This window comes from Lycorma delicatula, chromosome 1, assembly GCF_047948215.1.
Source record: "Lycorma delicatula isolate Av1 chromosome 1, ASM4794821v1, whole genome shotgun sequence".
Taxonomy (NCBI): Eukaryota; Metazoa; Arthropoda; class Insecta; order Hemiptera; family Fulgoridae; genus Lycorma; species Lycorma delicatula.
In genome coordinates this window covers 351666539-351693666 of record NC_134455.1, presented here as the reverse complement: position 1 = coordinate 351693666, position 27128 = coordinate 351666539, and the positions used below count along the sequence as shown (strand labels likewise).

Genomic DNA, 27128 nt, shown 5'->3' with positions numbered 1-27128 from the left:
TTTTTTTTTATACTACAATTTTTTTATGGGATTAAGATCCAGGCTTTATGGTTGCTAATTTAAAATGCTAAATTTGTAATTATTCATAAAATTCATGTCCTTCCACTGTATGATTTGGGTCTCGACACAGTTAAAAAATAATAACCATCTCCTCCAACAGCATATTAACTGTATATGATAATTTCAGTTCTAAAATGTCTTAATACAAATTTTGATTCATAATGCCACCAATCAGGCATTTAAGCTTATTTTTACAGCCGCCCTTTGATTGATTTGTTATTCAGGGGTTTTTTTCTAAATGTTTATGCATACATTTCTGTGTCCCATTTGATGGTACACAAAAAGGCCAAAATTTATAAGCCTTCTACACAAACTGAATTATGTAAAAAATATTATTCTACTCTATGTAAAATTTTGAAATGGTGAACTCCTGGTGACAAAAGTTAAATGGTATTAATGACACAACCCATATTCAGAAGTTATCATACAAAATTTAATAAAAACTGGTTAATCCAGTCTAAAGATATAAAGTAAAACAATAACTGCCAAAAAAAAAATTATTATTCCTCACCTCTGAATGACATAGCTTAAATAATAACTAAGCAATATTAAAGCAATGGAATCATCAAATTACTAAAAATGTAACTTCAAGAAAAGAAACGCCACAACAAAAAAAAGCTTTTTCTCCACCTTTTACGGTGGGAGGGGGGGTCTGAATAAAACCAAACACCATCAGAAAGTATCTTAGCTAACCAAGGAGCATTAAAATTATGTAAAAAAAAAAATGTACCTGCCATATGAATGAAATTCTGAAATACAGGGCACCCATAAGGTCCATATTCTCTGCCCTCTTGATAAATTGTAACCAGAATTAAATATGGCATCGATGCCCCATATACAGATATGATCATCTCAAATTTAATCAAAACTGATCCATCCATATGAAGATATCAAATAAAAATCAGGCTGACATGCGTACATCCTTCCAGAATTTTTAAAAAGATTTTTTTTGGAGGGGATCATGAAATTTAGAGATCTGCATACACCCTCACATGAAAAATTTGACTCTAATAGCACACTTTCCCTTATGAAGTTTATTGTACAGCTATATGGTGTAAATATATAGCTAGGAATGTAGAAGTACTCTTTTTTTATTTAAGGATAGTTTTCTTATAAAAATTTTATTTAATGCAGTAATCTCATCTTCTATATCCCTTATTTAAAATAAATAGAATAAAAAGATAATGATATAAGACTATAATGTAATGAATAGCAAAAACACAAGTAAAACATTTAATATAGATCAAAATGAAACATTGTGCAAGTTAACAACCTATCATAAAAAAAAGAACCAGGCTCATATAATAAATGAGTATTTTAAAACTCTAAATAAAGTAAAATTAGAAATAAAACCGAAACAAGAATATTAAATTAAAATTAAATAATAATTTAAATAAAAATTTGTGGTTAAAGTTCATCTTTTTTCTAATTCTTAATGATTCTAATCTGGTACAGTGCTGACTTCTTAAACTTCAAAAGGAACATTTTTTTCAGCTTAATTAAAATACCCAAAACAAATACTACATTAGATGATAGGTAATAAATAATTAAAATGTAAACTTAAATTTAATAGTGATTAGTTATACTTAATGAAATATTATTTGTTAGCAGATAAATTATATAAGTAAATTTAACAAAATAAAATAAATATTCTAAAAAAATATAATTACAATTTTTTTATTTAAATCAGTAAAATGTTCTGCTACAAGAATACATATCATCTGTTTAAAAGCTACAAACAAAAATATACTTTTAAATTCAAGGACGTTATTATATAATGCGCTTTATAAATTTTAAACTCAAATGTAATATAACAATAGAAACTATTATAAAAAAAAATCCTCCCATAGTATAATTGTGTAATAATAATAATAATAATATAAGAGTTCACATGAAACAATATTAATGATATGCAGAATAATACAGAAAAAACATTACTTGTTAATATAAATATAAGTGAATTCTGACCTTGAATTAAAACATATTAGTAACGTGACACTCCATGAGGGCTACATGAGTCATACAGTAAACACAAACAACAGTATTTATGGTGTGGTTGCAGATTGCAAGAGAGAGAGAGAGAGAGAGAGAGTGTGTGTGTGTGCATGAGCTATACAAGTATGTTCTTATATGTGCATGGAATACGCATACAAGTAACTGGCAACACATATAGAGACCACTCAAAAATAAAAAAAGGAAAGGAAGTAGGGAAAAGTGCAGCCAGCAGCAGAGAAAATAGTTACTTCTAAAGTTTTCTTCAGTAATTATAGTAATTAACCAATTGTTATTCATAAATGTTACCCACTTGTAAAGTTTTCAAGTTAAATCATAATTACCTAAAATACAGTGAAATAAATGGTTTCGGGTTAAACAATTCTATTTATCTTAACAAAAAAAAAAACTTTTTAACACAAGAATGGCTTAAGTCACCTTAACAATAATTAGTAAATATATTTTTCAACCAACATTCCATAATTAATAAATAAAAATGGTAATTATGTTTTTAAATTCAAAAATAAACAGACCCATTATTTTTTACTTTCCTATATATATAGTTATACCATATACAATTTAAGGGAAAGAAAACTGATAAAATTTTGTATGTAAAGGTTTGTCAGATCTAAAGTTTCACCTCCTCTAAATTTAGCATTGAAAGATTCCAGAAGGATATATCAATAAATGTTTATATGTACGTATGTTGGTCTGTTTTTTGCTTGTTATCTCCTGACTGGATGGACTGATTAGGGTGAAATTTTACACAATGATTTCTGCATACTGTCATTAAACATTTAAGACAGTAAACATTTTTTTACCATCATATTGTTAATGTCATTTAATTTTGGTCATAACTGGTCAAGGGAACAGGGAGACACATCTTATCGCCCCCATATTTCAACATTTTACTCAAAGGATATGTAAATTTTCCATAGTTATTTAAGATACTTTCTGATGGTGTTTGGCTTTATTCAAACCCCCGTAAAGGAATGGAGGCAAAAAGATTTTTCTTTTTTCATTTTTGAATTAAAAGTTATATTTTTCTACCGATTAGATGATTCCATTACATTAGTAATGTATGAGGACTGTCCAAAAAGTAACTTACATTTTGAAATAAAAAGCCAACCAAATAAAAAAAATAGATTTTATTATATATATTGAAAGGGACAATCTTAAAACTATTTTTCTACATAGTCAGTGTTTAAATTGAGGCACGTATCATAATGATGCACAAGCTTTTCAATTCCTTCCCTGTAGAAATCTGCCGCCTTAGATGTTTGGCACCTATCTTGCACAAAACTTATGATAACCAAACTTCCCCAATACAATTTCATGCAGAAAATTTGGGGGAAATGAATCGAGAGTTCCATAAACGTAACCCGGCAATTTTCACAAATTTTAACATTGAATTTTCATCATCAGTTCATCAGCCACAAGGCTAGGCGGACCACTGCAGTCCTCATCATGAACAGTGGTGCAGCCATTTTTAAACTGAATGCACCACTGCCTCGCTCCACCTTCACTCACTATTCCATCTATTTACACCTCACAAAGCTGCCAATAAATTTCAATTGGTTTGAGGTTTTTTGCCAGTAAAAACCTAGTCGCTGAACACACCTCACAACTCATGGGTTTTTCTATTAATAAGCACATTTCAATAATTCACAGTGAACAAAGTAAAAAATCACAGTCCACACGCTACAACATCTTGATACGTACTGAGTGTAGAAACATTTTGACGCCAAGATGGCGGCTCTATCCCCACCCATCTCCACGCTAAAAAAAAAAACCTAAGTTACTTTCTGGACCACCCTCGTATATGTCACATTGATATTTAGGCAACTCCTTTCAAGGGCAGGGGTTTATAAAAATAATTTTTTTGTAGTTATTGTTTTGCCTAATATCTTAAGATTGGATAAACTGATTTTTATGAAATTTTGTATGATGATTTCTGGATGCCATTTAATTTTAATTACAATCCGCCAAGGCTGTGGGGAGATGAGGTCAGCATCATACTTTTGGTTCATGCTACATCAAATTGTACCCTAAATTAAAAGAGTGAGGGAATCAACTTTTGTTGCCTGTGAATCTATCTCCTAAATAGTAGTTTGTTGAGGAAAAGTCCTTGGAAAGGGAAGAAAATTTATGCAACTCTTTGTCAATTTATTGTACAATCTTTATAATCATTAATTACCGAAAATTAAATTAAAATCATAATCATTAATCGCAGACTATAAAATTCTTTTATTGACTGAAATATTAACACCATTTTATTATTGCAATCAGAATAGCATAATTTCAAATAAGTGAATGTTCAAAAATGTTCAATCTACATTCAAATTCTATACATATTTTTAACCTAGTTTTTATTAATTCTTTCAGAGAAAAAAATTGATTAATATTGAATTATACATAAATTATTTGATTAAAGATTACTACAATAGCTGAGTAGCTGAACCAAGATAAGAACATCACTGAAGAATTGAAAGTAAATAATTTTTTAGTATAACCATAACAACTGTATGTTAATAATAATAAAAGGTTTAATTATTTGCTAATTTTTAGATGCATAAAAGGGAAACCAAGATAATGTTTAACATATCAATTTATTTACAATAAGTTTAATTAGCTATTATTTACCTTTGAAAGTATGAAACAGATTTAAACTTTTTCAAATTAATTAAATTTTTTGCAATGAAAGATTTAACGTAATAGCTTGTAAAATTTATTTATAAATATTTAAAAAAAATTTAAATATTAAAAGTAGAGATAGTCTTCATTTTTGACTTGTGAATATGTTTACACCAAATTTTTTATTTATTAGAGGTTAATGCAAATAAATATTATAATGATTTCTCAATTCAATTTTAATGTATACATTTTTCTTTCAAAACACAAAACTGAGGACAGAAGGAAAATGAAGAAATTGCTGGGTTTTTTAGAATATCTTTATTTGATATATAATTCGACATAGTCCACAAGTAACTAGCTGAGTATTAAGTATACTTTTTGTTACATCCTGTAAATGTTTTTGTCGTTATAACTGAACTATTATGCATAGTTAAAAAAAATAAATTTTGACATTTGCTGAATTTCAATGGATGAGAAGTTATTTACAGGGTTGACATAGCTCATGAACAACCTGTGTGTACGTATATGAATATTTATCTAACCAGAATGCAATTTTCTAAGTTACAAGGGTCATTCAAATATAAACTTTTTTTTTCTTTGTTTATTTGTTCTTTATTAAACACCCCAGGAGCAACAGGCATCCACCGTAAGGCGTTACTTTAGTTGCACTCGAGTGTCGTGGCAGTACACTACCCACTCCCTGTCTAAGTTCCACATGGGAACCACCCGTTTGGATCTCTCCTGGATTGTAAGAGCATCCTGATCTCATCTTCTGGATGGCCGAGATTCCCCTCCCCAGGAGAGCTACCCTTCCCGGCCCTAACCTAACAGGGGTCCGAGCATGCGTTATACACACCTGTTCCCCATCTCACATGCCCTCCCATCATACTATGAGGGTCCTTAATGCATTAATGCATGTGGTTGTGCCAAGACATCCTCAGCAGAAAGACAACCTCCCTGGCCCTACACAAAGCCACACTTAGACCCCAGGCATCAGTATTTACGCCTTGTTAGTGAGTGAGTGTGAGTGTGAGTGTGAGTGTGAGTGTGAGAGTGTGTGTGAGTGAGTGTGTGTGTGTGAGAGTGAGTGTGTGAGTGAATGAGCGAGCGAGTGAGAGTGAGAGTGAGTGAGCGTGTGTGAGTGAATGAGCGAGCGAGTGAGAGTGAGAGTGAGTGAGCGTGTGAGAGTGAGTGAGCGAGTGAGAGTGAGTGAGTGAGTGTGAGAGTGAGTGAGTGTGAGAGCGTGAGTGAGTGAGTGTGAGAGCGTGAGTGAGTGAGTGTGAGAGTGAGTGAGTCTGAGAGTGAGTGAGTGAGTGAGTGTGAGAGTGAGTGAGTGAGTGAGTGTGAGAGTGAGTGAGTGTGAGAGTGAGTGAGTGAGTGTGAGAGTGAGTGAGTGTGAGTGAGTGAGTGAGTGAGTGAGAGAGAGAGAGAGTGAGAGTGAGAGTGAGAGTGAGAGTGAGCGTGCGTGTGTGTGTGTGTGTGTGTGTGCGTGCGCGTGAGTGAGTGAGTGAGTGAGTGAGTGCGTGCGTGCGTGAGTGAGTGAGTGAGTGAGTGAGTGAGTGAGCGAGCGAGCGAGAGTGAATGAGCGAGCGAGTGAGAGTGAGTGAGTGTGAGAGTGAGTGAGCATGTGTGTGTGTGTGTGTGTGTGTGTGTGTGTGTGTGTGTGTGTGTGTGTGTGTGTGTGTGTGTGTGTGTGAGAGTGAGTTAGTGAGAGTGTGAGTGAGTGCTTCTCCCAACACAGTCTTGTATGCTGATGTAATCCGGATGGCCGCCCATCATTGCAATGATGACAGCATCTTGACATTTTTCTTCCTTGTCCAACACACCAGCCCATGCTTGCACCACGTACAGTAGAATAGAGGAAGCCACAGAAAGGATCATTCTTCTCTTGCTTGCCCAGGGTCCCCTGTGTTGGTCATCAGTCTTCCGAGGTTGTTCATATTGGACTCTGCCTTACTGGTGACCTCCCTTACGTGTGTGTTGAGCAGGCCCGACCTGTTGAGCCAGACACCGAGATACTTGGCACATCTCGAACCTCGCACTGTGACACTGTCGACCTTGACTAACAGCTCCCTGATGCGTCATCTACCAACGATCAGGACTGTAGCCATTTTGTGTGGGACTAAGCTCAAATCCCCTCTCTCCTAATCACCATATAAGTATAAATTTGAATCTGTTTACATAACTTTATTGATATTTGATTAAATTACAAATAAATTACCTTATTTTTCTAAATAGTTTCCTTCAAAGGAAATCCATTTGATTTTTTCTTTTTCATTTTGATCTTTTTCTATCCATTTTCGAATTTCCTTTGAATTTAGGGAATTTCCATTAAAAATGGATTTCCATTTTTCCCGGTGGATTTCCATTTTCTCATTTTGATGAGGGGATCTTGATCCCCCATCAAAAAAGCAAGATAGCGCACATAATGCTTACTACAGCATTGTCTTCAAATCTTTTCCCTCCCAAATCTTCTTTCAGCATACCAAACATGTGGAAATCACATAGTGACAAGTCTGGACTGTACAGTAGGTGTACAAGAGCTTCCAAATGAATTTTTGTCAGTCTGAACTGCTGTATGTAGCCGTGTAACATCATTGAAAACAAGAATGTTGTAAATAGGTTGCTAGCATCATTTGTTACAATAAGCAGCCCTAATATCATCCAACACCAGGCATTAGTATACTGCATTTACCATTCTTAGTTCGTGCAGGAAATCAATCAGAAGCACACCTTTTGGGTTCCATAACATAGTTACCAGAACTTTTCCAGCTGACTAGCATTTCTTGGCCTTGATTGGTGCCCTATCACCACTTCTCCACCATTCCATGCATGTTCTCTTGCTTTCCTGAGTGATGATCCACCTTTCGTTGCAAATCACAGTACGGTCATAAATGCCTCTCCTTCCTCAGAGCGATTCAGAAGCCACTGACAGATGTAGTTCCAGACATTTCTCTGCGTCTCAGTGACAAGACATGGTACCCAACTAGTCAGAATTTGTTGTATCTTTTCTGTTGGATACAGTTCATAACCAAATCTTGTATCCAGGGTAGCAACTTTGCTGTATCCAACAGTGTCTGAACAACAATTGTATAAAAATTCCCAAGACTTTTATGCCCACCTCTAATGCAACTTTAGTGATGGTTATGCAGCAGTCACCTTTTTTTATTTAAGACTACAATTTAAATTGGCTCGATAAATTCTAATCCGGTTTAAATTATTTCACCTGCAGGCAATATAAAGTGAATATACTTTGTCAAAATTAAGAGTATACAATTTTAAAAACCAAAAACATTTTTAAGAGAAATTAATAATTAAATCAGTCATTTAACAAAGGGCTTGATGACAATTTCTGTACAATATGTGTTTCTATAGGGTAGGTACATATTCTGTAAAGAAACGGCTCGATCACATCAGTACACATTGAAGATACAATCATTTGAATATTGCATTCATTTCAGAGGTGACTCAACTCCAGGAGGTAAGGCCTTTCTGTAACGAAATGTACTAACATCTGGTGGTAAATTATGATCATATTTCTGAATTTCTTGTGAAATGACCATTATTCATCACAAGAATATCATTATTTAGATGCAAGGATGAACGTTAAAAAAATTTATGAAGTCAAGAAAAGCACCTCACCAGTCAAGTTAAATACAAGTTCTACTTGAAATATTTCAATAATAACTTTGAACTTACTTTCGGGCAGCCCAAATAGATACATATGTTACATGTGAGCAACTTGTAGTAAAAATAAAAAGCCCACATTGAATGAACATGCCAAACAAGTCGCTGCAACTGAATACATGGTTCACAAGTGCCGTGCTAAAAAGTTTTTTATTGAAAGAAAATAAAGAAACAAGTAAGAAAGATGATATGATTATTTCACTCTGTTTCGACTTCATGCAACACCTGCCCCTGCCGCGGATCCCAGTATATGATGTATTTTATCTCTAACAACTGAGAGTTTATGTATTTAACATACATAACCTAGGTTCAGGAAAATCTATTACGTATGTGTACCAAGAAAGTGAAGGAAAAAAGGGTGTAAATGAAGTTTGTTCTTTCATTCTTGATTATATAGAACATTCTGTCCCTGACACGGTGACCCAACTCCACCTCTTCTAAGATGGATGTGTAGGATAAAACAAAAATCATTCTCTGATTAGAACATGCGCAGCCTTAGTGAAGACCAAATGATTTGAAAAAATTTATCTCTCTTCCCTGTCAGCAGCAATTTGTTTAATGCAAATGACCAAGACTTTGGCCTTCAAAAGATTTATTCGAAAATGTGACCAAAAATATTCTATAATGGAATACATCAAGATTATCTATCCTAAACGCTGCTGCAAAACAATAGGTTTACTATAACTTATATCCCACCAGGATATTTTAATTGTTAGCCAATGGTGGCAAATATTTTATAAAATAAAACCTGTTTTTCACGTGGAACACAAAGAGTACCATGGGGAATGCGAAAATAATGCTGCAGCTTAATTAGTTCATGGAGTTCAGTTATTATTACAATCATCCAGGGCGAGTTTGTACATCAAAGTACATCGGAAATTTTGTGTCATACATTTAAGCTGAAAATACCTGCTAAAACACCTGTGAGCCTGCCCAACATATGCACGTTCACTGAAAAGTGCCCATCAATCAGAAAAACCACAAGATTTGTCAAAACTGCTGCCTTATATTCCATAAGATCATCAACGTTTTTGAAAGACATTCTTGCATGGTCTACTACCAACAAAGACACGGAAAAATGAAAAACTGTTAATTGTTTCAGCCAAATTATTTTTTTCTTTAATTTAATATTTATTGTTGTAACATGCACGCTGTGTAATTAAATAATACCAGGCCTACATAACTTTTAATAATAGATTACGGTTCTCTTATTATTTCTGTGTTACTTAATTGAACATTATTTGCTTTTTTTTCTTTTTGCTTGACCATTCAATTAAGAATGGGCCCAATTCCATTATTTTAAATTAGATTTTGTAACTAAGATTTTAAATTAGAAGACTTTTCATAAAACAAGTTATAAACAGCATAACTGTTTATTGTATTTTCAAATAGAAAAATATTTCACGTTTTTAAGGATGTACATCAAATAATTATGTTATTACAAGACTTAAAATATGACTGTATATTACCTGTGTTAATGGTGCTGAACTCTGAATACTATGGCTCATTATTTAGTAGTCGCAATAAAAATCAATTCCCACTATCGACCGAACTACTGCTGCAGATTGCACAAATAACACTGCCTTTTTAGATGCCGCAATTATATTTCTCGATGATAAGGAAGTAACTAATGTACAATGCGGCAACAACTTGTACAAACTATTACAATCCATGTTGTACAAGTTATTAAATAACATATCGCACCTACAACACAGAAAAACAAACAAAATATAAATAAATAATGATGCACGCAGAAGAGCCATCAAAAAATAAACATTAATGAAAACAAAAATAAAGAGAATACTTAATTTATCAGACTATTAATACATATCTGACTGATAAACGAAAGTCATTACTAACGCTATAATTGGATTAAAAACTCATGATTGCTTTAAAACCAGAAACAAATATTAAAAAAAAAAAAATGAACTATAAACACCACCCAAAAATAAAAATATAATATTTATGAATATAAAAAATCACTATAAAAAAAGAGGCTTACAGTAAAAAGAAAATAAATTTATACAATCAGCAGAAAACGATTAATTTTTATTTAATAGTAATGCAATGCTGAGATTTTAATATACCAATTCTAGAAATTACAAAACTTTGTTTAAAAGAATTGATACTAATAACAGAATTTGTTTAAGTGTTACCTCCATCAGAACTCATACACAGGGGAAATTATGAAGAACTTTTCCTTGATTTTTGGGTGCAATAAAAATATCCTTTAGTTATATTTGAAACTTCCACAATTTTTCAAATATAGAGGTCAACTACATTATTTTAAATAGAACTTCACCAATTTTTATAAGATTTTCATGTATAACACAAAATTGTTGGACATTTTTCCTAAAGGCAACCAACCATTAAGAAGCCACAACTCATCTCTAATTATTAAGATGAAATTTAATTGAAAATGCATAGGTAAAGCAAAGCATTTTATTAAAAATAATTTCCTCATATCAGATTATAATATCCCATATGATGGTTATCTCCGTAATCTGTAACTGATAACATTACTCACATGTAGTCTGCAGTTACTGAATTACAGAAATTAAAAAATGTTAAATTACTGAATAAGCAATAGTTTGAAAAACCTACAAGCTTAAAAGTATTAGGTAAATAAATAAATCTTTTATTATTATCGGTACATAATAATACATTATATAGATCACATCAGGAATGGATAAATATGCTGCTCCACAAATTAAAGTAAATACATGAAGATACTTAACATAAGATATAACTAAAAAAAAAAAAAAAAATAGATTGCAATTCAGAAAACGTTATTGAGAATTACTTATGAAAATATTGAATGTGATGCAAAAATTCAAGATTTAAAAAAAAAATTAGTATTATTTAAAAATTCATCGACAGTGATTTTGTTTCTGTAAAAGAAAATCTTTTAATAGTATTTAAAATGAAAAGTTTTTAAATGGTTCAGTAATTTATTAGAAATGCAACAGAAGCATAATAAGCGCTGAAGTACTGTGTTGACTTACAAGAAAACAGTTTCGTTGTCTACCCACCCGGTTGGTCTTGTGGTGAACTCATCACCACAAATCAGCTGATTTCAAAGTCAAGAATTCTGAGGTTCAAATCCTAGTAACGACAGGATTTTATATGGGTTTGAATATTAGACCATGGATACCGGTGTCCTTTGGTGGTTGGATTTCAATTAACCACACATCTCAGGAATAGTCGACCTGATGCTGTACCAAGACTATACTTCGTTTACATTCATACCTATCATCCTTATTCCTTTTCCAGTGTAATATTTTCCGATGGTTCCAGAGGCTAAACAGAAAAAGAAAGAGTTTCGTTGTCTGATCTGAGTTTCGTTGTCTGATCGTTGACAGTTTTTGATAGTTCAAAAACTGAATAGTTTTTGAATTGCTAACGTAGATTTATTAAAATCATTTTAAATAGTTGTCTTATAGATACAGATACAGCTGTATCATCTGCAAAAATGAATAACAATGAATAGAATAATTCAAGAGTTTGAAGCACATCATTAATAAAAAAAAAATAAAGAAAGGTCGGCTACCTGTTTAGGGATGGTAAGGTATGACTAATTGTAAGCAGCTCCTCTGCTACCACAGCTACTAAGCTTTTTTTATCAGTAAAAAATGTGGAACTAAATCAAATGTTTTAATGAATCACAAAAATTTGAAAACAGTCATTGTTATTACATTGTTAAAATATTTTGTAAAAACTGGGAAATGGCTACGTCAGTAAACAATTTTTCCCAAAACTGTGCTGAATGTTTTTCAAAATAAAAATTTTAGATGTTTTTGTAAAAGTTTACTATATTACAATAAATAAAAGATACATTTATTTTATTAATCTATAATCCAAATAAAAATATTAAAATAACAAAAGAAAAAAGAAATCAAAATACTTCTTGAAACTGAAATTTTAAAAAATATGGCAGACTATCTTAATATAATTTATTACATAATTTATAACATCAGGTTTAGTGATATTTTGTGCTGATTTTCAAATTCTAATTTGAGAACATCAATATCTTTAGGCTTATTATGGTAAACAATACTTTTTAAGCGGTCCCATAGAAAGTAACAGATGGTGACAGGTCGGGTGATCTCGCTGGCCATTCTATTTGACCCCCTTCAGCCCATCCATCTTTCAGGAAAAATGCATTTAAAATTTCACATACTGGAAGACCAAAATGAGGCAGGGCACCATCTTGTTAAAACCAAATGTTTTGGAAGTTGGAGGCTAACAACATTTAATATTTGAAACAATATGGTTGAGAAGTAAAGCCTCATATTTCACTGTGTTTAAATTTCCACTGATAAATATAGGCCCATCAATCGTCCACCAACAATACCTGCCCATACATTGACTTTCTTTCTTTCTTTTTCCTGTTTAGCCTCCGGTAACTACCGTTTAGGTAATACTTCAGAGGATGAAGGAGGATGATATGTATGAGTGTAGTCTTGTACATTCTCAGTTCGACCAATCCTGAGATGTGTGGTTAATTGAAAACCCAACCACCAAAGAACACCGGTATCCACGATCTAGCATTCAAATCCATGTAAAAATAACTGGCTTTACTAGGACTTGAACGCCGGAACTCTCGGCTTCCAAATCAGCTGATTTGGGAAGACGCGTTCACCACTAGACCAACCCGGTGGGTTGCCCATACATTGACTGACTGTGCCTAATGATACCAGTTTGTTACCAGTCCAGCATCAACAATTATGGCGATTAACATTGTTGTTTAAACAAAATGTGGCCTTATCACTAAAAACTATGTTGTTTAATAAATTAGGATCTGCACAAATATTCTTGATCATATTTTCACAGAACTCAAAATCTTCAATTGCGGTCAGTTTCATTAAGTTCTTGCACCAGAAGAATTTTGAAGGGTTTAAAATTTTCACTTTTTAATGTTTGAATCACTGAACTTTGGCTAATGTTATGTTCTTGAGATGATGTTCAAGTTGAGGAATTTGGATTCTCAATAAATTCTTGCATCAATCTCTAATGATCTGTTATTTTTTGTTGCAGATTTAGGTGTCAATAGTTTTTCCCTATTATTAATGGTTCTTGTTTCTTCAAATCGTCTGATGGTTTTTGACATTACCTTTTAGGATTGGGATACTATTATTTAATTTTGCATTGAACAATTCACAATCTTCATTATATTACCTAACTCTATCAACAAACCCTCTCATCATTACAAGTGTGACCCTCTCCTGTTCACTAAGTGAAATGTTGATAGCAATGTTAGCAGGTAGCACAAAAAAAAATTAATACAGTTAAAAATCAATTTACAAAAAAGGTACAAAAGATGTAAATAACAAAAACGGCTTACAGTTGTGGTAAAAGTAAACAAAATTAATTAGCCAACCAATCACAATAAATTTTCCTAAGAAATTAACAGTATAATAATGAAACTCTAAATGGAATATTATACAACAATGAATTAAGCTTCACTTTCGCAACAATGGTAAGAGACAATCAATGATCAGCTGATCAGCATAAATAGATGATATTTTTATTTATTTACTCATTAAATCGGAACAAACAATATTTTGTTAAAAAATAAAAAAGTCATAATTTTTCAAAATTCAACTTTTAAAATAAATTTTTATTTAATTCGGTTTAATTTCTTTTTATATAATTTTATTATTTGAACTTACAAAATTTAGTAATTTTCAAAATCCAAACTTTATCCCACCACCATTTTGAGTACAGACTACTGTACCAATTTATTTATACCATTCTTCTTGTCTTAAAGATACCTTTAAAATGGTGTACCACCATAATGGTGTTTCCATTTAAAATATCTTAGTTATATATAACCCCTGGACCAGCTTCCAAGATGGAGTTGAAAGTCTATTTCTCATCCGATAACTTATCCTGAAAGTTACAGCATTTTATCTGAAACATTTTTAAAGTTGTTGAGGGATTTCCATTCTTATGACTCACTCTGTGTGTGTATATATATATACAGACAACCAGTCTTATCGAAGAGATGTTTATGTTCAAAGTAGAGAATTCAGTTATGTTTAGTAGACAATTTCTGTTGTGTTTTTATACTAAAATTGCTCATTAATTCATTCAAAAATAAAGAAATATTGCATTTTTATCAGTATATAAGAGAATGGGTATACATACTATTCCATAGATAAAAAAAGAACTACCACAGCATTTACTTGGATAAAACAATGGAAATTGTGGTAAAACCTTGTTCATAGCTCCATCACAATATATACAATTACTTATAAATTGAAAAATAGATGAATAATGTCTACATTAAAAAAAAAGGAGGCATAATAAGGCACTTTGTTGTAAACCAGACTAAAGGTTTGGGTTACACAAAAAAAAAAAATCTGATGTGGACACCACATCACTTCCTTGTACGCCTATTAAATTACATATATTTTTTTTATTACATTTTTCTGTTATTATTATTTATTGTAATTTTTTTTACAATTGGAGGTTAATAACTATTAATAAATCAATAAATTTAAATTAAAAAAAAAATTACAAAAAAAGAGATGAAGTCTGATTCGAACTGAATTGCCTTCCCATTGTAAGATCCAAATATTTCATTAATTAAAATTTTATTTAGCTATAACTCTGGAACCAATGAAAATAAGTACCACTTATGATATATCGTTAAAACGTTCTCAATAAGGGCTAACTACTGCAGTTAAGAAAAATATCAAAATATTCTTTTTTTCTGGTTTTTGGGATTTTTTGGGAACTTTTGGTTTAGTCGTTTGCAATCAAAAGGGAAGGTGCACATCTAGATGTTACAACAGTCCTAAATCCAAAATTTCAACATCCTACGGGTAATCGTTTTTGAAGTCGTGCAAGATACATACCTAAGTACGTACAGACGTCACGACGAAACTAATCAAAATGGATTCAGGGATGGTCAAAATGGATATTTCCGTTGAAATCTGAAAACTGAAATTTTTCGCGATTACAATACAGACAGATTTGTCTACCTTGTGGTAAATAGTATTTCGTATTTTACGCAACAGGCAAACAAAACTATTCAATTTACATAATTGCATCTACTGTAAAAGAAAATCTTCTAGAATCTATATGACAAATAATATTCAAAAATTAATTTTATACACAGATTCAACTAAGTTTCATCAATACATTACTAACAAATATTCAGGCTGATAAAGTTTAACAAAATATAACATTAAAAATAACTGAAAAATGCTACCATTACATACATTAAACAGCACTGTTCAAACGATTAATAAAAATATAGTCAAAATACTGTATATAATTAATTACAACTTCGCTAACACATTTCTACAACTTTCTATTTTATTAAACGTGGCACAGTCTAACTTAAAATGTAGTCCACCCTTATAATCAATTTTTTAATAAAAAATTATAAAAACTAACCGAACAGAAATAAATAGGATGAAAACTTCATCCTATCTTAAGTTACTGATATTTGAATTTACCGTTGATCATTTCATTCCGTGAATTTTTTTTAATGCAATTTAATAAATAACTATAAATATAAATGCATAAATAAAATATAAACAGAATAAATGCAGTGTAATTACGCAAATTTTTCCATTCGCACGTCACATTTTACGCGATATATCATTACTGATGAGTTTGAAGAAAAAGTGTAAATAGTTAAAGGCAGTATAATTTTAAAAATAATTATTAAACGCTTCTATTAACTAATGCAATTTTATTTCATGAATTTTCAAAAAAAAAATAATAAGCCGAATAAAAGTATTCTTTTTGAAAATTACATTATAACAGACTCGGTCTTAAGTGGATGTGAAACACGTAAAAGAACACGAAACACTGTAAATAGTGTTTCGTGTACAACAAATTTCAAGTTTCAATTATCTAAAAAATATTGCCAGTTTTTGGATCAACATTTTTCCGGTTTTGCTTTTGGTTTTTTGTAGTAGATATATCAGCCCGCGGTTACAATTACAAGAAGAAAGCGATAATAGTGAAAAGATTTTTTTTAAATAACCATTACTAAGTTAATAACCATTCAGTTAATAACTGAAGAAAAGAAAACCTATGTAACAAATAAATGTAACAAAATCACACTTACTGTCATTGTGGGCTGCTGCTCAAACTACAAGTCAAAGTGTATTTTTACACGACTGCCCAAAAAGGCGCATAATATATTTCGGATGTAGGATTCCAACGCGGGGTCCATACATCTCTTTTTTCACCCTTCTGCCCTCTGAGAAGGATCCGCATCTAAGCAACTAACACTCAATCGCAGGGAGTGTCCCTCCGACTCTAACTGACCTCCTCGTCTACCGGCTATAAGTCCGGCATGACAGGTCGGCCCGCCGGTTCCGGATCTTTTCTCCGTTACTCTTTGCCTCAAACTCCAGATGATAGAACTGAGCCCAGTTATGCTGTTCCCAGGAACCATATCAGGAGCCGAAACTATCTTTAGGAGTTTTTTTTTCATATTTCTTTTTTGTGGTACTTAACTTCCGCCTCTGTAATAGCTCCCTCTTATCTACCCATTGGTAGGGGGAACCCGGCCCGGCTAGGCCGTTCCTGGGACCCCCTAACTCGTTACCAGAGCGATCCTTGCTTTCTATTCCAGATTGATTTTATCTATATAGCTGGTCGTCGTCTCTTTCCCTTCGAAATCAACGCTCCTCACGTTCTCAGTCAGGTGACATAGATCTAAATCGGTTCGGCCGTTGAGCTGCTACGGTGGAACAAATACATACATGTATACACCCTAAATGTTCTCTAAAGTTGTATGCTCTATTAGTTGTGTAATAGACTTACTCTCGCCCGATTCGGACGGTTTAAACAAAAATTCCTTTCGGCACGCCCGAAGGTGGAGGTAGATTTCACCGGGCCAAAATAGGGGTAGGCGAACTCGGATTGTACGAGCGTATCAAACATTACTTTTCGTGTTTTACGTACACTACGTTTTCTCATTAGACTACAAGCTATTGCTAAATTTATCAAGACTTCCTTATGATTTTTCCTGAATTGCCTGACAACGCACCTATTTGAGGATTAGTGGGAGATTCTAGGTTTGTCTCTTTGTAAAAAAAGACAATGTTTTCAGAAAGTTTTATTTAAAAATACGTAAAAATGTAAGTGATGTTGAGAATATGATTTTAAAGTCCAATAGACCTACATTACTTACATAAAATATTGCCACTAGCAAAAATTAAAATACAGTACTAAGTCACGGCAGTTTAAATGCGCTCACTTCAAATTCACTCAATACGACAATAGTTTCATATGTAAAAAAGTTTCACATGTTTAGCATATGGGAAACCTCTTCTTAAAATTCCAACAATATTTTGGTCATCCCTTACCGTAAGGGTTGGTCATATCAAAAATCGTTTCAGACAAAATTTTTAGGTAATATTTAGAGGACTAACGACCACTTTAAACGGATTCGATCCTGTGCCTATTTAAAAAAGCTATGATTTTATGGTCCTTGGAACTCCATCTTTTTCCACCCCTTGGCCCTTACCCAAAGAACAGTAGGAGCTTTAAACGAATTCGATATTTTACTTAATAAGAAAGTAATACCGATATTTTTTTATTTATTTTGGTCATCCCTTGCCACAAAGGTTGGTCACATCAAAAATTGTTTTTGACAAAAGTTTTAGGTAATGTTTAGAGGACTAACTAACACTTTAAACCGATTCGATACTGTGCCTATTAAGGGAGGTATGTTTTTTTTGTCTTCAAAACCCCATTTTCTCCACCCCCTGGGCCAATGGTTGGTGATATCCAAAAACTTTACTTAGATAAGTTTTAGGCCCTTATCGAAAGAATAGTACGAACTTTGAACGAATTCGATATTTTACCTAATAAAAAAGTTATAGCGATATTTTGTTTTTTTTTTTTCGAAAAAGGCCGCATTTCCACCATCATGGTCTGATTTTGCCCATTAACAAACTCGACCGAGATTTTGGTTGTTATATTTTATGTATCGATTTGAAATTGATTAGCGCAAAATTACAGCAGTTATCATTTCCACAAGAAAGTGAAATATAAAACTTTTGGATCGCCGGTGGTTTTGGGGTCCGGGGGATGTGAAACACGAAGATATGACGAAATACTCCGGAAGTCGAATCATGGTACCATTGCAATAGGTAGCTTTCTTATTAAATCTGCCTAAAACCCTTAGGTTTTAGGTAAATTTTAATGTAGTAGTGCAGATTTCCCGGTTGAATCACAAACTTTAATGAATTGAATTAATGAACTATGAATCTCTTATCACTGTGTGAGCTGGATTTGAAATGAATAATTCAAATCAATCGTATGAATAATATTACAAAAATAGTATAATTAAATTTAAGTTAAATAAAATAATATTAACTAAATTTTAAAAAATTCTCTTCAATAATGAGCTTTCCGTGGGGACTGCGTGTGAAGCTAGAGTGGTGAGATGATGCGTGCATCTCATGCTAGGCTAGACCAATTGATCACCATCAACTGGTAACAACGGGCTGCCCCTGGGGCTCTGTTTTATGAGGCGCAATGAGGTGCTCTTATAATATCTCTGCAAACAATCGTCCGATTTTCAAAATTCAAACGGTATTTGCTAATACAATACAAAATCGCGGTGGAACCAAACCACAACAAAAATTAAGTGATAAACTCAGAAAAGTCGATGATCTGCGCTACGCCGTGACCAGCTTGGGCCCGGCGAGCTCCCAAAAATGGTCTTGATGTCAGTACGATTAGAGGTAATGCTGTCGGCATCAGATTGAGGATCGAGCTCACTACTGTCGAATTTGATGCTTTAGGGGGAACAGGGCAAAGGAGAACGGCGTATGCTGCAACTAATATTGTGCTGGGCTGTGGCGGTGCATAAACTACAAGAGAGTACCGTAGATAAAGCTGTCGTAGATCTGAAATCTCACATCTTTGACAAGGGACAGGCCTACGTAGCACCGAGACAATTGGAGAGTTTACCCATGAATTGTTCGGGTCCCAGAAAATTGCTGTATGATCCGCACAATAAAAAGTTTCTCGAGGAACTCAATCGCTTGAAAACGTAGTCAGTTTAAATCGGTATAAACCAATTAAATAAACATGTTGAAATCTTTAGTTTCCTAAATACGTTATATCCATTTTTCGAATCGTGAATTTTTCTCGATGACCACTACAAAGTATTAAATAATAAAACCATTTATAGAAATTAAAAAAAAACTACTGCCAAAAATAAAAAATAATCTGAACTAAAAAAATGACAAATAAATCACAACTAAAAAAAAGAAAACAAGGTATGGAAATAAAGAACTAAACATCGTTATACAGTATTAATTAAATAAAATAACGGGTAACCCATCAACTTTCAGTTCTAATTTCTTTAAATATATTTTTCATGTCGTAGAAATAGTAGGCATTTAAGGTTGTGTAACGATAAGTCTAACATCGATAAGAAAATTTTGTCCTTCAACGAAAATAATTAAATGCAGTCCGGGGGCTCTTTAATATAGAATAATTACTATTCACATCTCTTTTGTAAGACAATTACTATTCAGATCCTCCGACTGCATTTAAATATTTCCGTTGAAGGACAAAATTTTCTTGTCTACGTAAGACGTGGTGAGAACTTAATCATTAGACATTCTTAAATGCCTGCTATTTCTACAACATAAAAATATATTTTTAATTTAAACAAATTAAAACTGTCTGAAAGTTGATCGGTGACCCGATCATATATTATTTTAATATTAAATAGATATTAAATTTTAATATTATATATATGATAAATTAATTTTAATTTTAATTAATTAAATATAAATATATATATATATTAATATTAAATATAGATTTTTAATATTAAATAGATATTTTATTTAATTAAATACTGCATAACGATGTTTGGTCCTTTATTTCCATCCTTGTGTTTTTTAGTTCCGATTTATTGTCATTTTTTTACTTCGATTTATTTTGTTTTATTTTTTTGTTAGTTTTTTAATAATTGTTTTTATTATTATAATTATTTTTTGCGCCTTTCACACGTGCGTAAAATCAATCGAATAAAAAAATATTTAAAAAAAGGCGCGAAAACGAGTTAGTTATGCACCCTTTAACTGGTTTCATCTTCGACAGATTTGTATTTCAAATACGCCGTAGGGATTTTAAATTTAAACGACAATATTAGTTAAAATCGATCAAATCGGTTATAAAATACAAAATGGCATACATATATATATATATATATATATATATATATATATATATATTTTAGATAAAAAATTCAGTAAACAAGCTTGTTCTGGCGATATCGATACAAGACCTAGGATATAGCAATGTTTACCTCGTAGAAATTGTTTCGGCCTTCGACTTCAAAATATTCGCTAAAAATATTTTACGAAAAATATAAACATCGATAACTCGAAACGATAAAATGAAGTCGAATCGAATTCTTTTCCGTCATAACATAAAAAATAGACCTCTTCTTTGGGAATAATCGTGAGAAATGATCTTCAGTGCAGGATTTTTTTTTTTACTAATGTGGAGCCTCTGCCAAACGCTTTAATATAAAATTTATTTAATAATATAATTAATAAAATGTAAAATCTGTTTAACACCTTACCCGGTAATCTGTACGGGCTTGAAACTTAATGAGATTAACATTTCACGAGCGGAAATACTTTGACCTAATTTGGTATTTAATGTTTTAGCCGGTTCAATAAATTTAAACGAAATGTAATTAAAAATTTAATAGCATCGACGGCCCGAAATACAGAAATATTTGAGCCGAATTTAAGTATTAATAATCAGAAAGTCCGGAGATATTTATATAAAAACACAGAACGATATACATACATCCTTCCTGAATCTTTCACGGTTGTTTTTACTTCCTTATACGAAAGTAAAGCAAGTATTGTGATCGCGAGAACTTTCGATTTCCAGATTTCAACGGAAATATCCATTTTGACTAGTTTCGGCGTGACGTCTGTACGTACGTATAACGCATTACTCAAAAACGATTAGCCGTAGGATGTTGAAATTTTTGATTTGGAACTGTTGTAATATCTAGTTGTGCACCTCCCCTCTTCAAAAAGAACCGAAATAAAAAAAAGAAACTTTTTCCAAAAAAGCCCTAAATCCAGAACAATTTGGATTTTGGACTTTTCCTTAACTACGGTAATAAGCCCTCATTGTGAGCTTTTCAACGATATGTCATAAGTGGTAGTTATTTTCACTGGTACGAGGTATAGCCAAATAAAATTTTTATTAATGAAATATTTGTATTTTACAAGGCACACATATCGGTTCGAGTCAAGACGTTTTTTTAAACTTTTTTTTTTTTTTAATATATTGGTTTATTAATAACTGTTAACCTCTGATTGTAAAAAAAATTTACGATAAGAAATAATTCAATAACAATAAAATAAAATATGAACAAATATCGTAAGTTATTAATGAAAAAAAAAAACTTATGTACTTCTTATTTTTAAAAAATGTGTATATATAATTTAAAAGGCGTACAAGGAAATCATGGGATGTCCAGATCAGACTTTTTTTTATGTTTTTCGGTTAGAGTATTGTCATGATAATCGAGATTTGCTAGAATCCAACACCTAAAATGTTTAGCTATCATCACACTTTTCGGGCAACAGCTAAAAAGGTGATCTTTTCTTAAGTCTTTCTTGAGTATTTTGAAAGAAAAAAAGATATCAATAAGATATACATGTAACAACAGATCTAATTTCATTAGATGTGAGAGTCTACATGGTTCACTATTACAAATGAGAACGTACAACAGTCCATTCTTACGGAAAGTCTAGAGAATCAAGCTCATCTCGACACTGACGCTCATCATGTCAGTTTAATACACGAACGTTTAGTGCGAGCGGGCAGCGGCTAGGCTAAGGGTGTCGAGCTGTCCGGTTTTTTTTTTGTATCTTTTTTATGATTATCATCGGATTTGGTTAAAAATTTACATGAAACCGTTCCGAAAGTATACTCTTTTGATTAAAAAAAATTATCAAAATCGGTTTACTAACGTCAATACATTTAAAAAAAAATACAGTCCGTACTCCTTTTTTGAAGTCGGTTAAAAATTCAATTCCAGGTGTATCAGGAGAGACTGATTCGAGTAACGGGCTTATAAATAATCAATTGTTTATTTTCTCCCAAAATTTTTTTTAACTTTCTCAAAATTCATTTTTGTTTTTGAAAACATTTACATTAAATATTATTTTAATCGATTAAACGATCGCGACTGAATTTTGAATCCGGAAGGTAGATTTCCTTTCGAGTCAAGTCATTTATTCTTACTAAATTCTTACTTGATATCGGTTACACGAATGGCAGTCAAACAGTTTTGTGTATCGTTTTAAAGGACTGTATGCGTCGTAATAATTATAAGCGGAACAGGGACTTTTCGGTCTGTTGATTGCAGCGACCTTTGTACACCGCGTATTTAAAAGAGCCGTCAAGCGACAGCGACTCGCTAACTCACAGTTGTTCGTTTCGCTTTCTGCAGTCCTCTTGCATTAAAACGATCGGTAGACATTTTCACTGATTTGACTTCGGCGATGTTATTACAATATTTATTAAAACAAATCTATTTTCTTCTCAGGAGAGTGCGATTCGACCGAGTCAAGCGAATTTACTTAATACAATAATATTATTATTTACCTATTACAAATAAATATTTACATTATTATAATAAAATATTATTTTGCAAAAAAAACATTAATTTTTTTAGTCTTTAGGCTTACCGATCTTTCAAATTCTATTTAGTACGATTCAATTTATTATCTTTAAGCGCATTACTCGACCCGTTAGGTCCGTACTCTTAATCGTTCTTCCGATCCTTTTTCGTGCCCTCAATAACGTGCTGCAAGAAAATCGACCTCGCCGTTAAATAAAAGAACTTTTTTTCTCTACTGGAGACGACTGGTACGATATAAACTCTTTTTCCTGTTCAGCCTCCGATAATTATCTATCAGATAATACTTCAGAGGATGAATAAGGATGATATTTATGAAGTGTAGTCTTGTACAGTCTCAGTTGTACAGTCTGAGATGTATGGTTAATTGAAACCCAACCACCAAAAAACACCGGTATTCACGATCTAGTATTCAAATCCGTATAAAAATAACTGACTTTACTAGGACTTGAACGCTGAAACTCTCGACTTCCAAATCAGCTGATCTGGGAAGACGCGATCACCACTAGACCAACCCGGTGGATTAGGTACGATATAACCTACAAAGACGCTTTTAAACTAGAATCTAATTCGCATATTCGTATCGCACCCCGTTACCGGTAAGCATCGAGGAATTACCCTCTCCGGCGAGTTTTACCCCGACGTAAGACGTTTAACCTAAGACTTTCAGAGAGACTCGTTACTCTCTTCCCGTCCCTCGATTTTTTGATCGTCCGGAGGAGCACCACAGCTCGTTTCGCGACTTCAGGAACGCGGTTACTTAACGGAGCTCATCGGGATCGTGGCTGTAGCTCGGGTAATAATATTTTTTAGTAATTCTTTTTTTGTTAGCGTCCTTCCTGAACAAAAACAATAAAGCCGCAAGTAAATATTCACTATGTAGTCCTTAAATTCATCTCACCTCCACCGTTTTCGATCTGACCGATCCGCGCCTCCGACATAATCTGTCCCGAAAACTTTCTGTTCCGAAAAAAATTCAAATTTTCGTGCCGTACGAACCGTACAGAAAAACTTCTAAATCCCGAGCGGAATTCTTTTCCGTCAGCAGTAGATCCCCGAACGATCGACGAATGAAACACCTTTAGGTCGAAATCGAAACCGTTAGTATATCGGCCTCTATGAACTACCAAATTATGAAGTAGGTTTATCACATGAGTTACGATTATATCTTAAGTTTCCGTCAAATATATTTTATCAAGAGCTTACGTCGCGGTACGTTTACGTAATATAATATTGCAGGCCAAAGAAGAACGAAGAGGTCTTCGGGAGAAGAAGAGGGAGAAGATGAAGAAGAAGGAAGACCAGCCACTCGTCTCAACATCACGGACTGGGGTCCGGAACGAGCCCAGCAGAGATGCGTCCTGAAGGGCAGCCATACCAGAAGCGGATGAAGAGCTTCTTTACAACCTCTCCTAATTCAAACTTACAATCAGACAAAATAACCCAGCAATTGCGACTCCTCCGGAAAAGGGGACGCATTGCTCCCTCCTTACAGATAGTGCCCCGTTGTGGCGTATTCCTGCTAGCCTATTAAAGAGTTAGCACCGAAAGGACTTCAGTGGACGGTCTGAAGGGGAATTACGTCGGGAGGACAGGCTTTATAAGCCTAGCCTTCCGCGGTCGGCCCGTAAAATGGGTTCGATAACGCTGGTATAACAACGGAATTGGAATGCAATTAAATCCGTCCTTAAAACACTAAATTGATAAACAAAACTTGAAAAATTAGACCCGCTATATAAAATTAACCAATTAAAAACAAGCCCGATTAGAATGATCCAGCAGCAAGGGACTCTGTCCAGGTTCTGCGATGGAGTAGGGAGTAATAGACTCCTGCCAACTTTGCATTCCATTCCATAATATAATATCAGGAGAAGCACATTTATCCATAAGCACGCGTACCCCGTCGTCTTATTATCTAATTTGAATTCCACACAGAGTTTATCGACCGACTACTGCTATGTTGAAGCGTGCGATATTACTATGAAATTACACGTAAACGTTTCGTAAGCGGTAGTTAAGTCGTCAATAACGAATATTAAACGAAGAAGGGAATATTGAAGCCGGTCGATTAGGTCTACGTCTCGCACAGAAGATAAATTAAGTAATAACAACTCACTTCTTCAGTCGCTTTAAAACAGATCGGTGTACGTTTTAAGATAAACGTTGTAAACTGCCTGTTTATTTACAGTTAATACAGGGGGAACAAAGATATTGACAAAAGTATTAGGGGAATCCGGTGTCAGATTAGTTTCTTTTCGTTGAACCTTTTTCTTTTTATATTACATATAAGCATACGCATATACATGTGGCGATCGGTCAAAAAATTACCTGCCGGGTTTTTTTTTAAAAAAATCTCGACGTTTCACACCCTAAGTAGTCCATTAAAACCTAAAATACAAACGGTTTTCGGGATAGATATCGCACTGCTTTTGTCTAAATAATATCCAACCGGATGTACCGCGGGAATACGGAATACTAATATGTGGAAATTTTTTGGCGAATGAAAAAATTCCTTACCTAACCGGGATTCAAACTCGGGACCTCTGGATGAAAGACCCAGAATCTAACGCTAACCCGCGGAGCTTTAGCAGTACATATTTTATTTGATTTCTTTAAATAGAAACACCTACAAGAAAGTTTTTAAATCGTCCAAAAAACCGGTTTTCGAAATACAGCTCGGTCTATTAGCGCCGGGAAAGCGTAGCGATACAGCTAATTAAAATTAAATAAAATCTTTAACAAAAACTTCTATTAAAGTAAATAAAGAAGTTCATAAAAATACGGTTCGATGTTACGACCGATAAAAATGCCTACTCTTTAAATTGTCTCGACGCAAAAAAAAACAATGCGGTAAAACACTTAACTTTATTAAAAATAAAAGACTCTAGTAACTTTAATAAAGTAAAACAAAGCGACACTATACTTACGTGAATGCAATTTGTAACGCTAAATTAACGATTACGGATGTAATTTTTACATAGATTTAAAAAGTTTCGGTACCAATGTTGAAAATTTTCATACTGTTTTAGAAATCCCAATGAAATATCATTAAAAAATTAGCCGAAGAATGTTATCTTTGAAAAAATAAATGTTTTTATCTTTTTTTTTTCAGCAAATTTTATAAATTATTTAATTCTGAACGTATTTATACAAAAAAAACTAATTAAAAACGCAAGCTTTTTTTAGATAGAGAAAAAGTATTGCTACCTGCAGCATTTGCACCAGAATAATAAGTTAAAATATCTTTTATTTTGAACGGTACGCTATAATACCTTACACTATATAGATTACGTATGTAATCCACACATTAACAAAAAAGAAAATATTGGAGAATGCAATCTCATGTATATCTCGCCGAGATAAGTAAACATGCTAGGCGTCAACTTAAAAATTTAATTTTTTTTTTTTAAGTATTTAATTTATAAGAAATAATGAAATTTGTTTCAGGAAATAATTTTACTGTAGACATCAGTATCCGACTCATTTTGTAATTTTTTTTTACGTTTACCAACTATTTAAAAAATCTTTCCACCAATTTATTTAAAATAAAATACTCTGAATTTTACTTTTGTAAAGAATATTATTCCGTCGACGTATTTTTAAATAATAGTAACTGAAAAAAAATGTTTTAAACCCTGAATTTTCTTCATCCTCGAAATATATATATATATACACACACACACCCCCACACACACACACACCCACACACACACACGAGGGTTTTGTTTCAAGGTCCGATCGGTCGCGAAATAAAAACCCGCGCAAAAATCGGATGAACCTTTGCGCATATGTGCTGCGCAGCGTCTCTAGTATGGCCTTCAATCACGCCGCGTCACTTCGTTTAGTTCTGAACACGCAACTAGCACGTTGCAACATGTTGCAAATAACACGTTGCAACTATCACATGTCTACAACAATAGCATCTCCGGCCAAGTGTGAAGTGCGTGCGGTAATTCGATTTCTTCAGGCTGAGGGGTGTAATGCAGCTGAAATTCATCGACGAATAAGTTATGTGTACGGTGAAACTTCAGTGAGTGACAGCAAAGTGCGACAATGGTGCAGGAACTTTAAAGCAGCACGT

The 27128-nt window shown here is 33.0% G+C and overlaps 1 protein-coding gene across 4 annotated transcripts in view; it reads right to left on the bottom strand.

Annotated features, from left to right (window-relative positions):
* The window catches only part of Csk (C-terminal Src kinase), a 163881-nt gene that overhangs the window by 50464 nt on the left and 86289 nt on the right, over positions 1 to 27128 (bottom strand). For all 4 annotated transcript variants that reach the window (XM_075382513.1, XM_075382517.1, XM_075382514.1 and 1 more), the window contains exon 2: positions 9843 to 10077. In XM_075382513.1, coding sequence (XP_075238628.1) covers positions 9843 to 9881 — 39 coding nt within the window. In that variant the 5' untranslated portion in view covers positions 9882 to 10077. The remainder of the gene's footprint in view (positions 1 to 9842; positions 10078 to 27128) is intronic.